At 40.3% G+C, this 16,939-nt stretch overlaps 1 protein-coding gene across 9 annotated transcripts in view; it reads right to left on the bottom strand.

Moving 5' to 3' along the window:
• The window catches only part of Ryr2 (ryanodine receptor 2), a 596,457-nt gene that overhangs the window by 204,424 nt on the left and 375,094 nt on the right, over positions 1–16,939 (bottom strand). For 5 of the 9 annotated variants that reach the window (XM_036187934.1, XM_036187935.1, XM_036187936.1 and 2 more), the window contains exons 30-37: positions 10,475–10,683; positions 8,965–9,317; positions 7,466–7,580; positions 5,391–5,551; positions 4,915–4,944; positions 3,412–3,574; positions 2,968–3,054; positions 125–351 (exon numbers count right to left, since the gene is read on the bottom strand). In XM_036187934.1, coding sequence (XP_036043827.1) covers positions 125–351; positions 2,968–3,054; positions 3,412–3,574; positions 4,915–4,944; positions 5,391–5,551; positions 7,466–7,580; positions 8,965–9,317; positions 10,475–10,683 — 1,345 coding nt within the window. The remainder of the gene's footprint in view (positions 1–124; positions 352–2,967; positions 3,055–3,411; positions 3,575–4,914; positions 4,945–5,390; positions 5,552–7,465; positions 7,581–8,964; positions 9,318–10,474; positions 10,684–16,939) is intronic. The other 4 variants (XM_036187943.1, XM_036187942.1, XM_036187940.1 and 1 more) reach the window with 1 other exon arrangement.

Genomic DNA, 16,939 nt, shown 5'->3' with positions numbered 1-16,939 from the left:
ACTTTACTATCTCCCTGCCCCAGACCATTCTTTTGAAACACATTTTATTTCCTTAATCTATCCTTCATCCAGGAAGTCTAGTTCTAACTGCTCCATCAAGTAGTGACAGGTGACTGGGGCTGACCTGTTCTCCTCAGGGATGTGGAGGGACATGAACTGCAGAGGATCAAGACACTGCACCAGCCAGCCTTGGCGTTCACTGATTCGAGAGACATCCACCTTCAAGAACTGGTTGGGCATCCGGCTCCACAGGACATGTGACAGGAACTGCACATGCAGACGTGGAGGACACTGGGGTACCGGGTTTTTGTGCTCACTTTTAAACAATCCCGCTGAGAGAGGCATCACATTCTAGAGCATGGAGAAAAAAAAAGAAAAAAGAAAAAGAAAAGAGAGGAAAATAAAAGAAAGAAAGTAAAGAAAAGAAAAGGAAAAAGGTTATTGCTCATGTCACTTGGGGCTCCTAACACACTGACTAATAGGCTAAATAGGAAAGAGCTTGTATAAATAAGATGCACTATGAGTTAAGATTGTGCAGATACAAAAAATAGAAAATTAGTTTATAATCTCCTGAAAGAACAAATGGGGGGAAATGTGGTGAGAAAATAGCTGAAATTTCAGGATTTCAAGGCAGGGACACCAGTTTTAAGGAATATGTCTTCCCCATGTGTACCATGCAAGTATGTCCAAGCATAGACTATATCCATCATGCTGCTTCATAGGGCTAGTCCCAGAGGAAACTGACAAGCCTTTAGGGTACCACACATTTTTTTACTAGAGGAAATTCTACTAAGTGTTCTTTCTTATCATCTGCCCCATTACCCCTGTTTGAAGCACACGCTATCTAACCTGCAGCACAGAGACAGCTGAGTGGGTAAAGCCATGTATCCCCCATGAAAGTCAAATGAACTTGATGGTAACCAGCATTGCTTATTTTTCCTTGACCTGGAATGGGCTGTGTCAGCCAGCCTTAATTCCTCTAGTTTCAGAAAGCAAGCTCTCTGTGTTGCCCAAAAGTGTTCCTTTCTGCATGCTGCTTAAGCCTTTCCTGCTTGCCTCCACCAGGAGTCCTAAAAGCAATGTCTGACCTCTGCCCAAGCTCCAGTCTCTCTTCCCTTTTGATGAGCCTTGGACTATTCTCTATAGGTGCTTCACCTTCCTGCTATTTCTTATCCCTTCTTAGGACTGGAAAAGAATCCATTTGCTAAAGAGCTCAGGCACTGTTTTAGATACTGAGACTATGTTAATGAACAAATCAAACAAAGCCCTTGCTCTCTTACAGCTTCCATTTTTCTTGGAGAGGTAAAGAAAAGCAGAAGGGCGGGGTGGGGGGAAGGCTATGAAGGACAATGCTTGAGCGCTTTAGAAAATGTATTCTTTTCCTTCTCCTAGAAAGCAGTATGAACCCTGCAGTTCTTCTCCATTATGATTCTCAAGGCCCTCAGCACAGCCCCCATGTAAACAGTATCAGATCAGCAGTACACACTTACCAATGCCTCCTCTCATTCTGCACCTCCATGTTCCTACCAGTATGCTATCCAAGGCAAATCGCACTACACCCAACACCCCTCTTCAAATGTCAGTAAACACTCCTACATAATACATCTCAACTTTTCAGCACAGCATGTGCTTTATAATGGAGTGGTATTTGCTCCACCCATGATCTTGGGCTCTAGGGCCTGCAGGAGGCTGGTACTTCTTGCTGTTGTATGTGACCTCTTAAAAGATAAGGGAGAAGAGAGAGTCCCTTCTCCCTGCTGCCTGCTTCTGGGCCTGATTGGACTGCCAGGTAGATTCACTCCCCATGAGAGCATCAGAACAGAGGACCACTTCAGCTGTTAAGTCTGAATCTGTCACTCTCTACCCATGCCTCAGCAGGAGTCCTCTAGTGCACCACAATGAACCACTTAAACCTCATTACTTTCACTCTTCAGATTTCTGTTCTCTCTCCCTCTACCAAGAGGGCCTTCTCCTAGTAAGTGAACCTGGACAATCATGATTGACAGTAAAGCAATCAACCCCAATATCATCTCCACCTCCTCTGCCCAGTGCATCTTAGCTATTCTTCTATTTCTGTTTCCAGAGAACCATACAGATCATTCTCTCCTCAATGTATGGTTTCAAGAACTGACATCTGGTTACCACATCAATGATTCATTGTATACTGTTTAGTGAGGGCTTTTTTTCTTCTCTATAAGCTTTGTTTTATTGAACAATATATTCAAAACTCTTGAATTACGTTATCAGTGACCTGAAAGAGATTTCCAAATGTGGCTATTTTTCCTCTAAAGAATATCTATATTGATGATAAAATAAAGCATCCATTTTGGGAGCACATGCTAGGCACTAATAGAAAATAATAGGAATGCAATATTATAGAATGCCCTGATTAGTTTTTATTATCATCTTGACACAACCTAAAATAGCTTGGAAAAGGGAACCTCAATTAAAGCTACTGACTCCAGGCCTGAAGTGATACCTCAGCAGTCAAAAGCACTTACTGCTCTTACAGAGAACATGGGTTTGGTTCCTAGCACTGACATGGCAGCTCACAACCATCTGTAACTCCAGTGTCAGAGTATCTGATGCCCTCTTCTGGCCTCCAAAGGTATCACACACACACAAGTATTACACATACAAACATGCAGCCAAAGCACTAATAAGAAAATAAAAATATAGAGATAAATAAATGACTAAATAACTGTCTCCAGAATGGGTGTGTCTGGTGTAGGAGGGCCCAGCCCATTGTGGGTGATAACATCACTAGGCTCCTGGGCTGCATAAGAAAGCTATCTGAGCAAGCCAGAGAGGGGCAGCATTCCTCAGTGTTTCCTCCCCTGACGTCCCTCAGCGATGGACTCTTACCTGGAATTATAAACTGAAACGAATCCTTTCCCCTTCAAGCTGCTTTTGGTCAGCATGTTTTATTACAGCAATAGTAGAAAACTACAACAGAGTCTTTCTTACCTTTATTCTGCCCAACTCAAACTGGAAAACATTGGGACTTGTAGCTTGTGCGAAAACTGCAGGAAATAATTTTGTACTTGGCTCCACCTTAAATGAACAAATGAGTGTGTGATTTAGTAAAGAAAGGAGACAGGAGGCAAAGAAACAAGCATTTCCATTATAACAACCAAGAGGCACACAACAGAAGGAGACTAGAGATTTTTCCCTTTCCACCTTGTCACTACCCTGTCAATAATCACTGGATTCACCATTGCACAGACAGCTCTGGAGGGGAATACTGTTAACTCCAAAAGGCTTATGGGGCTGCAAATATGCAAAAGATAATTGCACGTGTCCTAAACTCGTTTCTGTTTTCCTTCTCTCTTAATTGCTAAGTTTTTCATCTTAGGAAATGTGCTTCCCTTTAGCAGGAGCAACAGCCTAAGGCTGCCTCTGACTGCGTACCTGATAGTAAGTACTTAGCTCCTTGCCATTGGCAATGAACGTGAGCAGCCCACTGGCAGCATCCACCACACAGCCGATCTCCAGACCATTGCTGTTGTTTCGCCCTTGTCCAGGACTCATGCTCTCTCCTGCACATACCATATAGCAGTTGCTGCGTTTGATGCTGAATTAAAGAAAGAACAATCCACATTTGTATCCTTGTACAAACACAGAATAAAGTAAGTGTATCTTGCAAACTAAGCCTAAATTATGCTGTGCAAGCAACAAGCTCATGCTGTAATGGGAGAGATGCAAAATGGGCCCAAGTCTGTGACTCTGAGCAGTACTTCATTGACTGCTGGGGGACAGTCTATATCAGGTCTGTCGCATGTCTAATTTTCACACCTAATGGAGACAGGCCAATGAGCTTGACACCAAATAAGAATTGATCTATACCTCTTCTGCAAAACAAACAAACAACAACAACAACAAAAAAGAAAACTCAAACCAAACTGGACCTTTTTTCCCCCTGAGGTTCAAAAAAGTTTGACTATTGAATAATTATCCAAATTTGAATTTTCACCACCACCACCACCACCACCACCACCACCACCCTGCACACACACACACACACACACACACACACACACACACACACACACCGCTACTTGTTCTGAGATGAGAGAACTCCCCAGGTGAGATAAACTCCCCAGGAAAATTCTCTATGAGCCATGAGTGCTGCCATAATATATCTGACCAAAATGGTGTGCCTTTTTGCATAATTTCTGATGATGCTACAAAGGACAGTTAAGTCGATAATGCACATAACAACACTAACTATAAACTCCATCTGACTTCACCTTTACCAGAATCTGTGTTAAAAAGTTCTATTCCATTCTCTAAGGTGCACTACAGCCAACACATCACAAGACTAGCGAGGAAAAGCTAGAGGCAGGCAGGAAAGGCGGCAAAAACAAACAGGCTGGCATAAAGTCCTTTTCGGATCGTCCAAATGCAGGCTGCATTTCTTTGCACTAGGCACCCTGTACTCAATGATTCTCCCTCGTCCTGTTTCCAACTCTATTAACCCATCAGTTATAGCATTCTTATATGAGTCAGTGTTTCCCGTGCATGGTTGCCATCTTTGAAAATTAAATACATGCCCAGATTATTTTTTAAAAGACATGGTATTTGGGGTCCCATGTTGATAGCAAGTACTCTTTGAGGCTTTTGCAAAAGCCCTCATCCATCTGCAGTGCTGAGGGAGGGGCAGTGCATTTCCCAGGTCACCAAAAAGGATGGCTCAGCTGAAGAAGAAAAGCAACACTATGGAAGACTCTTTCTGAGACCTGTCATAGCAGATCAGAGAGGATCGCATGGGCGCACAGGGTAGAAGCAAATGGGAGGATCTTCTCTTGTCTTATTCTGCAAGGAAGATGGCCTTCTTCACTTTTTTGAAGGTTTGGTTTGAGTTCGGTGTTTTACAAATGAGAAAGGATGGTACACAAAATGTAACTGACTTACCCGAGGCCACACAGCGAGTCAAGGGCAAAGCTGAGGAAAGAATCCACTGGTCCTCAGTCTGAGTTCAAAGGTGTGCCCCTTGTCTAACTCACTCTAAGCTACGAGCCCACTCCCTCCCCACCACACAGCCAGTCCCCAGGAGGCTTATCAGACCATAGACACTCCACCTCAATTCACTGGTCTCTCATCCTAAGACCTAATATTGGCAACTGAAGTCCTTAGTTGCAGCACCTGGAGAACATGTGATCCGTACTCCAAAGGACGTTGTATTCTTATTATATGATTTTTGCTTTTAATATATTTAGATTCCTTGCTGGTTTGTATGCATGAGAAAAGAGGACATTGACATCAATTGCTTAATTACATCATCCTATAAATGGAAATATCCGGAGTACAAAAATCCAAGAAACAAGAGTATCTAGGCCTATCAATATATTTTCAGACAATATTCTGCGGAAAACACTGGAAGAACCAACCTCTCGTGTACTTTTCCTTTTTCATCTCCTAGAGTGACAGTCACTGTGCGCACTCTGTCCAAATCAAAGCCTGTGTCGTACTGGTGGAAGTCAGATGTAATCCAGCCCACCCAGACATTAGCAGGTTCTTGTCCAGGAAAGATCCTTACTGAGTAATAGTACTGTGGAGACAGAGGAACAAAGTGTGGGCAGTGTGAAGCAAGACAAAACAAAATGTGGGTGTCATCTGAGCCTTTGAATTACCCAAGAATATACTTCTTTATTTAAACCATTTGGCTGAATTAGAATGGTACAGGCAGAGGAGGCTAGTATTCAAAAGGATAAATATCAAGTGGTTATTAAGTATTTTTTGCTCTTCTAGAGAACCAAGAACACATACTGGGCAGTTTACAACTGTCCATCACTGCAACTCCAAGTGATTCTGACCTCCTCAGGCACACCTCCACATTCTCTCTCTCTCTCTCTCTCTCTCTCTCTCTCTCTCTCTCTCTCTCTCTCTCTCACACACACACACACACACACACACACACACACACACACACACACACACATGTATACACACACAAAGAAATGAAAAATTTAGCCAGGCGGTGGTGGCACACGCCTTTAATCCCAGCAATTAGGAGGCAGAGCCAGGTGGATCTCTGTGAGTTTGAGGCCAACCTGGGCTACCAAGTGAGTTCCAGGAAAGGCACAAAGCTACACAGAGAAACCCTGTCTTGAAAAACAAAAAGAAAAGAAAAAGAGAAATTTAAGATTATATGTGAAAATATGACAAACAATGGGAGGTTTGTACATTCCTAGGTATGTATGTGCATACATGTACATAGGAATGTATATGTACATGTAGTTTTATATGTATCATATACACACACACACACACACACAAGATAGGTATCAATTTGTTAGACAGATAAATTTTCAATTCCTTAAATGTCTGCAAGTGCGTGAGAGTTTCCCTTTGGTCACAGGCCTCTTTACATATATGTGGCTTCTCCTTTCTCTTACATAAAACATTCCAATATCTGAAGTCATTCCTTTGGCTTCTTTGTGCATGGACATCAAACTCATATATAGAAGTACCAAGAGACTAAAGAGACAATTCAGCAGCTAGTAGCATGCTCTTGTAGAGTATTCGGGTTTGGTTTGCAGCACTCACATGGTAGATTACGACTACCTGTGACTCATTCCCAAGGGAGTGTGTCCACTATCACTGCATGCATGTCATGTACACATTTACATGCAAGCAAACATTTATACATATAAAATAACAACAAATAACTTTAAAAGATAACTGAGAAGCACTCTACAATAGATACAACTATTTTTTTCTAATTAGGCATTCTAGATAATAAATCTGAAAATTTAAAATAGCAGAGGGCAAAAGTTGAGCCCCATGAAAAGTATAATAAATGATCTGCTCTCAGACAGTTTGCTAAAATGAACTAAATTATATGGACTTTAAAAAGTCCAGTGGAATTGTCAAATTTCATCAAGAAACTAGACATCAAAGTCTGAATTATAGATGTCTGTAGGGACTGTTGCTTAAAATAGTTCTCATTCCTTAACAGACATCATAATACAAGCTTTGCTACAAAATTTCTATCCCCAAAGTATGTCTAAAAATATAAGCAAATAATTACTTTTAAAATTTTATTCAGCTGAGTGTGGTGGTACATGCCTATAATACCCCCACTACAAAGATTGAGGTACGAAAATAGAGAATTCAAGGGCAACTTTGAATATATAGTGAGACATGGTCTCAAAAAAACAAAATAAGGGCTGAGGACAGTTAGCAGAGTGTTTGTATATCATGCAGAAAGTCCTGGATACCATCCCCTAGCACCACATAACCTGGGAGTGGTGACACATGCCTATCATCTTAGCACATAGGAGATAGAGGCAGGAGGATCAGGAGTTCAAAGTCATCTTCAGCTACAAAGCAAGTTCAAAGCCAGCCTAGGCTACAGTAGACCCTGCATTAGAACCCTCCAAAACAAAACAAAAAAATTCTGTCAATATATCAAAGTACAGCATTTGAGATGGAAAGTACACCAAGTGCTTCAGGCACATACCGTGGATGTCTGCATCAGGTACTCATAGTCATCCCGGTCATCAGCAAGGACATCTTCAGTGAGTCTTGCAGAATGGCTTGTGCTGTAATCTGGCTTAGTCCTTCTAAGTAAGAATCTGCAACGTTGAGAGGAGGAATAAGCATGTTCTGTCCACTTTGCATAGGAGATCATTAGCCAAAATGTCTTCAACAGGGCATTCTCCTTCCCAGGGAACATCTGGCTATAATAGGAGAAGTTTTTGGTTGTCCCAACTTGGGTAGTGGAGCACTCTGACATCTAGTAGGTACATGTGAAGAGAATCACTCAACACCCTTTTAGTTCCTAGGGCTGTCCCTACAATAAAAAATGGCCTGAACAGAGTGGCAATAGCATTGCATTTGAGAAACACTGATCAATGCAGGAAAGGATGCTATGGTTACCCATCCCTCTGATCACAGAAAATAGTATTTGCAGCAGTGGTTCTCAACCTTGCTAATGTTGTGATCTTTTAATATAGTTCCTCATGTGTGGTAAACCCCAACCATAAAATTATTTTGTTGCTACTTCATAACTATAATTTTGCTACTATTATGAATCATTATAAATATCTGACATGCAGGATATCCAATATGCAACCCCCAAAGTGATCATGACCCACAGGTTGAGAACCACTGATTTATAGGGAATACTCTTTAAGTCTCAATCAAGAATGGAAATATAGATAACTGAACATATGATATTTGGGCTCATAATTAGAAAACCATGAGTTGTGTTATGCTTCTCTATAAACTCTTCTGAGAATGAATGAATGAATGAATGAATGAATGAATACTAAAAATCCTTTACCCTCTACTACAGGTTGGGCCACTTAATAACCATATAACTTAAAAAACATACTGTAGCTGATCTTGGTGCTTCACACCTGTAATGCCAGCACATGGGAGGTTAAAACAGGAAGACTGGCATGAATTCCAGGTCAGCCTGGCATACAGAGTGAGATTCTGTCTCAAAACATCCAAACCAAAGGCTAGAGAGACATTGTATTAGGTAAACTGCTTGCCACATACACATGAGGACCTGAGTTCAGATCATCAGTACCTATGTAAACAGCCAAGTGTAAAAGTATATGCCTGTAATCCTAGAACTAGAGGGGCAGAGACAGGTGGATTCCTGGAGCTCATTGGACAGAAGAGCTAGCAGAACCAGCAAGCTCCAGGTTCCGTGAGAGACCTTACCTCCAAAAATAAGGTAGAGAATGAGAAGAGTAATCACCAGGCATCCTCTTCTGGCCTAATCAATCAATCAATCTCTCTCTCTCTCTCTCTCTCTCTCTCTCTCTCTCTCTCTCTCTCTCTCTCTCCCTCTCTCTGAATATCACACACACACACACACACACACACACACACACACACACACTCACACACACATGCTGAAATACAAGTGCACCCACACACAAGTGTATATACACACAAACAGTAACCCCAGCCCAGACAAGCCACCACACTATCTCTGCTAATCACCTTTGCTTTAGGCGTGAAGGCTTTTCCTGAGCATAATCTTTGTGGTTATTGAACTCTGGCTTTGGGGTTTCTTTGTCTTTGTCAATGCGATCAGGCACCAGATGACCATGAGCTGTCTTCATCAGAACCTCAAAATCAGAGTCCACGTCATAATCCTCTAGATCATTCTTGGGCCCATAGAGGCCTGCACCAGGGAGCCCTCCTGCTACTGTCTTTGAGAAGACTTCCGCACACTCAATGGGCATGCTCAGGCGGTAAAACATGATGTCAGTGTTGCTGTTCTGAGAACCAAAGGACTTCTGAGTGACCTTCAGACATGGAGAACTGTCAATGGTACCATCTATTCTTGTTACCTAGCAGATGAAGAAGCCAGTTAGTTTTGAGTGTCAACTGAACACAGTGTGAAATCACTTGGGAAGAACAATTATCTAGACTATATTGCCTTGTGGGCATGTCTATAAAAAAATCTTCACTGAGTTAATTGAGGTGGGAAGACCTTCCCACTGTGAGTAGCACTATTCCCTAGGCAGGGAACCCTGGTTTGTCCTAGAGTGGACAAAATGAGGTGAGCACAAGCATGGATGTAATCACTGCCCTTTCTTCCTAACTATGGTTGTGATATAACCAACTCCCTTCAATTCCCACTGCTGGGACTCTCCCTCTGTGATGAATTGGAACTGGAACCTGACCTGGAGTTGTAAGCTAAAATAAACTCTTTCTTCCCTACATTGTTTTTTGTCATGGCAATTTTATCATGCAAACAAAACTAAGATGTCATAGTTCCCATTCTAATCACCACTGTCAATCTCTCGATCTTAACAATAACCAATGCATCTTATGTGGACAGACTCTGAAGATGATCCACCCCAAACAGCATTTTGTAGGAGACTATGAAGCTAGAGCAACATATTGTGGCTACACATCAGGACCTATCTATCCACAGGTTCAATGTATGATTCACCTGAAGCATGCAGAGTATTTGGGGAAAAATAAATTTATACTGAATATGACCACTTTCTTCTCATTAGCAATATAATACAAGTATTTATATAGCACTTACGTTGTACTGTACATTATAGCTAATTTAGAAACGTTTGTCAGTGCATAGGATGATTTATATAGGTTCTGTGGGAATGCTGGACTTGGGCAACTGCAGATGCTGGTGTCAAGGGAAACATATAATCAATTCCATGTGGATACCTACGGATAACTATAATAATGAAGTCCTGCCCTAACTCTAAAGACAGGCTGTCCAGTTCATGTCACAGCTATACACATCCAGATCTAGTCCAACACTGTGCATAAAATAATGCTCTTCATCAGCTGGTAAGTTACTGGATAAAGTGCCTAAGGAGAGATTAATCCTTTGCTTAGCTGCCACCACTATGTAATACATATCAGTTAGCATTTTAATGACTTGACAATCACTGTTCATGTAGGAGTTCCTATACATAAAGATATCCCACTTCTACTTTTGAGAAAAGGCTTGATTATTAAAGGAAAGGCAAACCTCGATGTGTTCATGGTTTGATGGAACCTGGAGGAACTGAGGAAGCCGCTTGCTCAGCCACATGGTGATGTCCCTGTTTGTGTTAACAGCAAATGGCTCATAGCCTTCTTGTAAGCCACAGATGGTGAAATATTTCAAAGTGCTGACGTCCTTTCCAAAGTTCATCCTGCCAACTTGTGCCACCCCTAGGCTACACACAGGGATGAAGCCTGAAACAAAAACAGAAATCATGATCTTGAGTGTTTAATGTGAGATTCTCCTAGTAAGGCATAACAAGCAGATTGCTTCTTAAGTCCTGGCTCTGACAAAACCATCCACCTGGAAAGAACACAGTATAATGAAGAAACTGCTAACGTTATAAGAGTAGAGGTATATGATCCTGGCATTGAGATTTACTAACTAAAGACCCTATGAAAGTACATCCCTCCACCTGACCTCTAGGAATCTTGGAGTGTCCATTCTTATAAGGACCCCTTCCCAGTGCCTCCACACCATCAGGTATACATTCTTTTATGAATGAAAGTGAGGAAGGACCAAGGACCAAGAGGAGTGTGGATCTCTTTGCTTTGTTCTTCAACTAGCTAAAAGGCTCAATATGTCACATCAGACATGGCCAGTGCCACTGGCTTCTTCATATGTATTCTCAAGGAGTAAATGGCTGCAGACAAACATTTGAAAGGTGTCTAGAACTATATATATGGCTCAGAGCTTAGAGCATGTATTGCATGTATTGTTCCAACAGAGACATGGTTACAGTTCTTAGCATCCACGTGCAGCCTCACAACCTTCTGTAATTCTAGTTTCAGGGTATGCAACACCAGATTCTGGACTTCTTGAGCACCCTGTACACACTGTATATACACATACATATAGGTAAAACACCTACACAGATAAAACAAAAATAATCAAAAATTTTGAAGTGTTCACAGCTACTCTGATCATTGAAGAGACTTTTCTCCCTCCTGGGATAAGTTAAGACTAGGCCTAGGAAAATGTATATAAATGCATGTGAGAGAACATAACTGTATGCATATGTATAGATGTATATATGTGTATATGTACTATACATAGATTATATATGCACATACATAAATATAATATGCCCAAGTTAAATGAATACATATACACATCACACACGCACTGAACAATGAGACAAAAACTAATAGAATATTTGATAAACTAATCTAACAAAAAGCAGAATCTGCTAATCTTTCCATTGTTAGACAAGAACAAAATTGTCATAATACTGCTAATTGTTCATTAGAGATCTTTGGGATCTGTTGTTGATGATGTTAGATAGTATTACTTTTGCAACAGATGTGGGATGCCTCTTTCCAAAGGGAAAACATTCTTTATACTCCTCATTTCTCACCATAACATTTCACATTAATGTTGGGCAGCCAGCACACAAGCAACGTCCATTGGGGTGCAAAGTATAGCTTTAAAGGGTCCAAGTAGGTCCATAGGAAAATTGTGTTCAGCACCCTCTGTACCATAAGACAGTAAAAATCACATCAATGACTCCTAATACTAGAAGCCCACCTGCTATGCTATAAGACAGTAACAATCACAGTTATTCCCTGGCACTGAAGAGATAGCTCAGCAGTTAAGATCAGGTACTACTCTGCAGAAGACCTGAATTTGGTTCACAGCAGTCACATGGGCAGCCTATCTCCAGCTCCAGTGGATCCAATACCCTCTATCTCCAGGAGCACTGGTACACTCGTGGCTTACACACATAGACATACACACCCAGAAAATAAAATTATAATAAAATAAACCTTAAGCCAATAATGTTCAGTGTTCTCCCCCTGTCTGTTTCCATTGGTAAAAATGCAAAAGAATGGCAATGTAGTAGTGCTACCACCAAGGAGGGGAGGACACATCCAGCTAAGTACCAAGTAGTGTAAATTACCAGTTTTCAGTTAGATTTGAATCAGCTGCAGCTGTGCCTGACAGCCCATGCTACAGCAGTCAGGAAAGTTGATGCAAATAAGGGTCCCCAGGGAATCAAAGGGCTGGACTGGATGTATAGAACAGATGGGAGAAACTTGAACTTCATTTGTGCCAATTAGGAAGTGTAACCCTCCATCTGACACCACTGAAGAGACAATAAGACAGAGTCAGCTCCTTGGACAACAAACATCTATTTATTTCTGATCACTGTGTTTGTGGAGAAATTATGGGCTGGAAAGACACAAAAGACTTGCAAATATCTCCATGGTAGACCTTTGAGTGTCAGTTTACTTCTCTGACTTTCTGATGTACATTTAAAGTAGTTTATCTTTTTAATTAAGCTAACTAGTGACACATACAAAGAGTTAGATATGGAAAAGACACTAAATCTCTATTCACAAGTCTATATTGCTTTAATAATGTATAAAGCTCTTGGGTGGAATAATATCTAGATTTTGAAAGTTTATTCTTCAAAGGTTCATTCATATATAAGAATGGGTTGTTATGTAAAAGGAAAGAAAAAAATTTAATAAAAAAAATATATATATAAAAGAAAATATTCATGGACATGCATTTCACAGAGCAAACACTGTTTCCAGAGAAGAAAATACCAGAATGTTTATCCAAAAGCTTCTTTTATAAAGACTTTTAACACCTTTTGGTCTTTCTTTTCTTATGTCCCTTGACAAATTTCTTCCAGTGAATGCATATTTTCTTATGAAAACAAGGGACAGTTCCCACCACAAATACTTCACTTACTGAAACAGTACACGGCAACATCCTTTCTAGAAAGAAATGTGTTGGAATGATATGGATACAATGACTTGTATGGCATGTTCTTCAAGTCTAATACTCATGCTGTGTATGGTGAATCCAGTTCCAGAATTCTGCACACAAAAAACCTTGCTATCCTTCTGAACAAGTGTGAGGTTTATGTGGGACATGCTATTCATATTCATTGAGAAACCACATGAAGTTTCTTTATTTGACAAATATCAGCTGCCATGTGCCAGAAACTAGAAATAAAGTTAAATAGCACAGAGATACCAGCCCCAAACTTCTCATCATTTGCTGAGGGGCCAAAAGATATACCAAAAGGTAAACCAAATGCCACACTATCCTTCTAAGAAGAGGTATTTGGAGTAGAGGAAGGATAGAGAAAGAAGATTCAATAACATCTCCAGAACAGCATCTAGGAGCAGGGCATTCAGGCAGTCAGTCCTGGGAAGGGGTTGACAAGAGCCTGACACTGTGGTTGATATATTGTGCACCTGATGAAACTTATCTGGGGGTCAGAGAACAGAACAGCCACTATATTAAACATAGGTTTAGGCAGTGGTAGCACACACCTTTAATCCTAGCATTCTGGAGGCAGAGATCCATCTGGATCTCTGTGAGTTCAAAGCTACACTGGAAACAACCAGGCATGGTGACACATACCTTTAATCTCAGGAAGTGATGGCAGGAAGCAGAAAGGTATATAAGGCATGAAAACCAAGAACTAGAGCTGGTTAAGCTTTTATGCTTAACTTTTAGCAGCAGTTCAGCTGAGATCCATTCCAATGAGGACTCAGAGGCTTCCAGTTTGAGGAAACAAGATCAGCTAAGAAATTGTCGAGGTGAGGTGGCTGTGGTTTGTTCTGTTTCTCTGATCTTCCGGCATTCACCCCAATACCTGACTCCAGGTTTTCTTTTATTAATAAGATCTTTTAAGATTCATGTTACCTGACACTCAGGTGACTTGGACCTAAGTCTTAGCTCCACTCAGGAGAGCAACTGGACCCTTTGCGTGTTGTATACATTCTCAGAGAGTCAACCCCTTTTCCTCTAACATACATGATAGGAACATGTTTTTTAATAATTAAGATTTATGGTAAAGAACAAATCTTGCAAATAAAAAACACTGCAGAGTCCGATTAACCAGCTCCATCGTCTATCCATCTCAATGAACTTCTGTACATTTAGAGCAGCCCTGCTGAAGCTGGGAACTTCACACTGAATTTCACTTTCACTACAAATACAGTTCATGTTTCTACCTACCACAAAAGGATGAAAAATGCTTGACAGAGCTGAACTGAGAGAAACAATTAACTTTATATCCTCTTTCATGACTCATGTCCATTACCTACCTGCATTCTTTCCTTCCTCATCACCTACTATTTTCCCTTTCTTGTTTGGTCTCCTTTCTATATGTTATACTGTACCCCCACATATATCATAGGCTAGGATCTGTCAATGATGGAGAATATGTAATTGTTTCCTTTCTGAAAAAAATATTTTTCACTTTTCTTTGGCACTGAATACCATTTTAAGCATGTACCAGGTTTCCATAATCCATCCCTCTGTTGATGGACATCTAGGATGGTTTCATCTCTTTGCTACAGTGAACAGAGCAGCAATAAACATGGATTATGGTTTTAAAGTAAAATATGTCTACAACTTATTGTGCGAGTTCACTGAATTTAATTTCAGACAGAAAAAGAAGGAGAAATCAATCTTCCTATAGTAAAAAGAATGGTTGATATATATGCAAGATTAAATATGGGCAGCCATTAAAATTCATCTTATGACTAAAAAAGTAAAAGTCAGGGGGTAGGAAGATGGTTCAGTCAGTAAAGCAACTGCTGCCCAAGCCTAAGAACCTGAATTTAGATGATGGCCATCCATATAAGAAAGCCAGGTATGGCTGAACATGTCTGTAAGCTTAGCACTGTAGGGTTTAAAAAAAAGATAGATCCTAGAACTAACTGGCTAGCCAGTCAGAGAAGTCAGTGAGCTCTGGGTTCAGAGAGGGACCCTGCCTCAAATGATAGGGCAGAGCACAATAGTGGAAGACACCCAATGTCAATCTTTGGCCTCCATAAACACCTGTACACACACACACACACACACACACACACACACACACACACACACACACACACAGTACAGACATGAATAAAATGGGAAAGAACAATAAAACTGATATAACAATGTTAACTATACAATCATTTTAGGTGAAGAATAGAAAAGAATGACTATATTATTTCTTATACTGCTTTACAATTAACATTTCTCAGGGAGTTGGTAAGGATAATTAAATTCCATTTAAAATGTTTTTGGTTTTGAATAGCATTTATAATCAGCTTAAAACAGATTTATTTTCACAACATCCTTTCAATTTTTCATGAAGGAAATATTTATACCAAACATCAAATTTCTCTTGACTTTTATATAATTTTATTAAATGTTTATTTTTAATGTTATGTGTATATGTATATGCATATATAAATTTATGTGTACCATGTGTGTACAGGTGTCCACTGAGACCAGAAGAGGATGTCAGATACCTTAAATCTAGAGATATAGGATTGTGAGTCACCTACAAATACAAGGTTGTGGATGCTAGGAACTGAACTCAGGTCTTCTTCAAAAGAAGCAAGTACTCTTGATCAATGAGCTATCTCTCTAGTTCATTTTTATATAACTGTAATCATATAAATTATAGAAGTAACAAGTGAGTATAGGTTCTTTTTCCATGGAATTCTTACTGATAGACTATACACACACACACACACACACACACACACACACATGTATACATGTGTGTGTGGTGTATGTGTATAAACATATATATGAGTAACATAGCTATAATGCAATAAAACTTTATTTACAAAAGAAGATGGTAGATAGGGACTTGGCCCAAAGCCCTCAGTTTGCTAATCACTGATCCTGGTTATGTTCTCACTTCAAATACTACTATACTTGCCCCAGCAAATATTTAATAAACACCCAGGGCATGCTCATGATCTACACACTGGGGCTATAGCTGTGAACAAATTCAAAAGAGCCCCTTAACTGAGGGCACTTATCTATGAATACAAAATACATAAAATATAAAGTAAGTAAACAAGGAAATAGTTATGGGGGTAGGACTGGGAAGATGACTCACTGTCTAAGGGTGCCAGCTACTCCAGCATGAGAAACTTAGTTCAAATCCCCAGTACTCACATAGGAAGTAGGCATGACTACACACATCCACCTATAACTCCTGAGCTGTGGGGACAAAGACAGGAGGATCCCTGAGGCTTGCTGGCTGCCAGCTAGCTTCCAGTTCAGTGAAAATCCTGTCTCAAGGGAGTAATATCCCAACACAATGAAACAGGTTTCTATAGAGCTTTGTACAAACCCATCATCTACAGAATGTTGGTCCCTCTTGTCTGCCCTTTGCATTTGTGATCTTCTAGTCAGTTACCTTAACTGACATCCTACCAGTGACAGCCCAGTGATATACTTTTAAAGAAAGGCTTTCTGGCAATGAGTCTTAGGATAATTAATGCAAATGAGCTCAACTGATTATATCAGGCCCAGCCACGCCTACCCTATTTGTAACTCTGTACACACACACTAGATAGATAGATAGATAGATAGATAGATAGATAGATAGATAGATAGATATAGATTAGAAACAGATATAGATCTTATGGTGAAGTTGCTTCTTGTAGTCAAGAACAAATGACTTTAATAAGA

Source organism: Onychomys torridus, chromosome 5, assembly GCF_903995425.1.
Source record: "Onychomys torridus chromosome 5, mOncTor1.1, whole genome shotgun sequence".
NCBI classification, from domain to species: Eukaryota; Metazoa; Chordata; class Mammalia; order Rodentia; family Cricetidae; genus Onychomys; species Onychomys torridus.
This window is presented reverse-complemented; position numbering and strand designations above follow the sequence as displayed.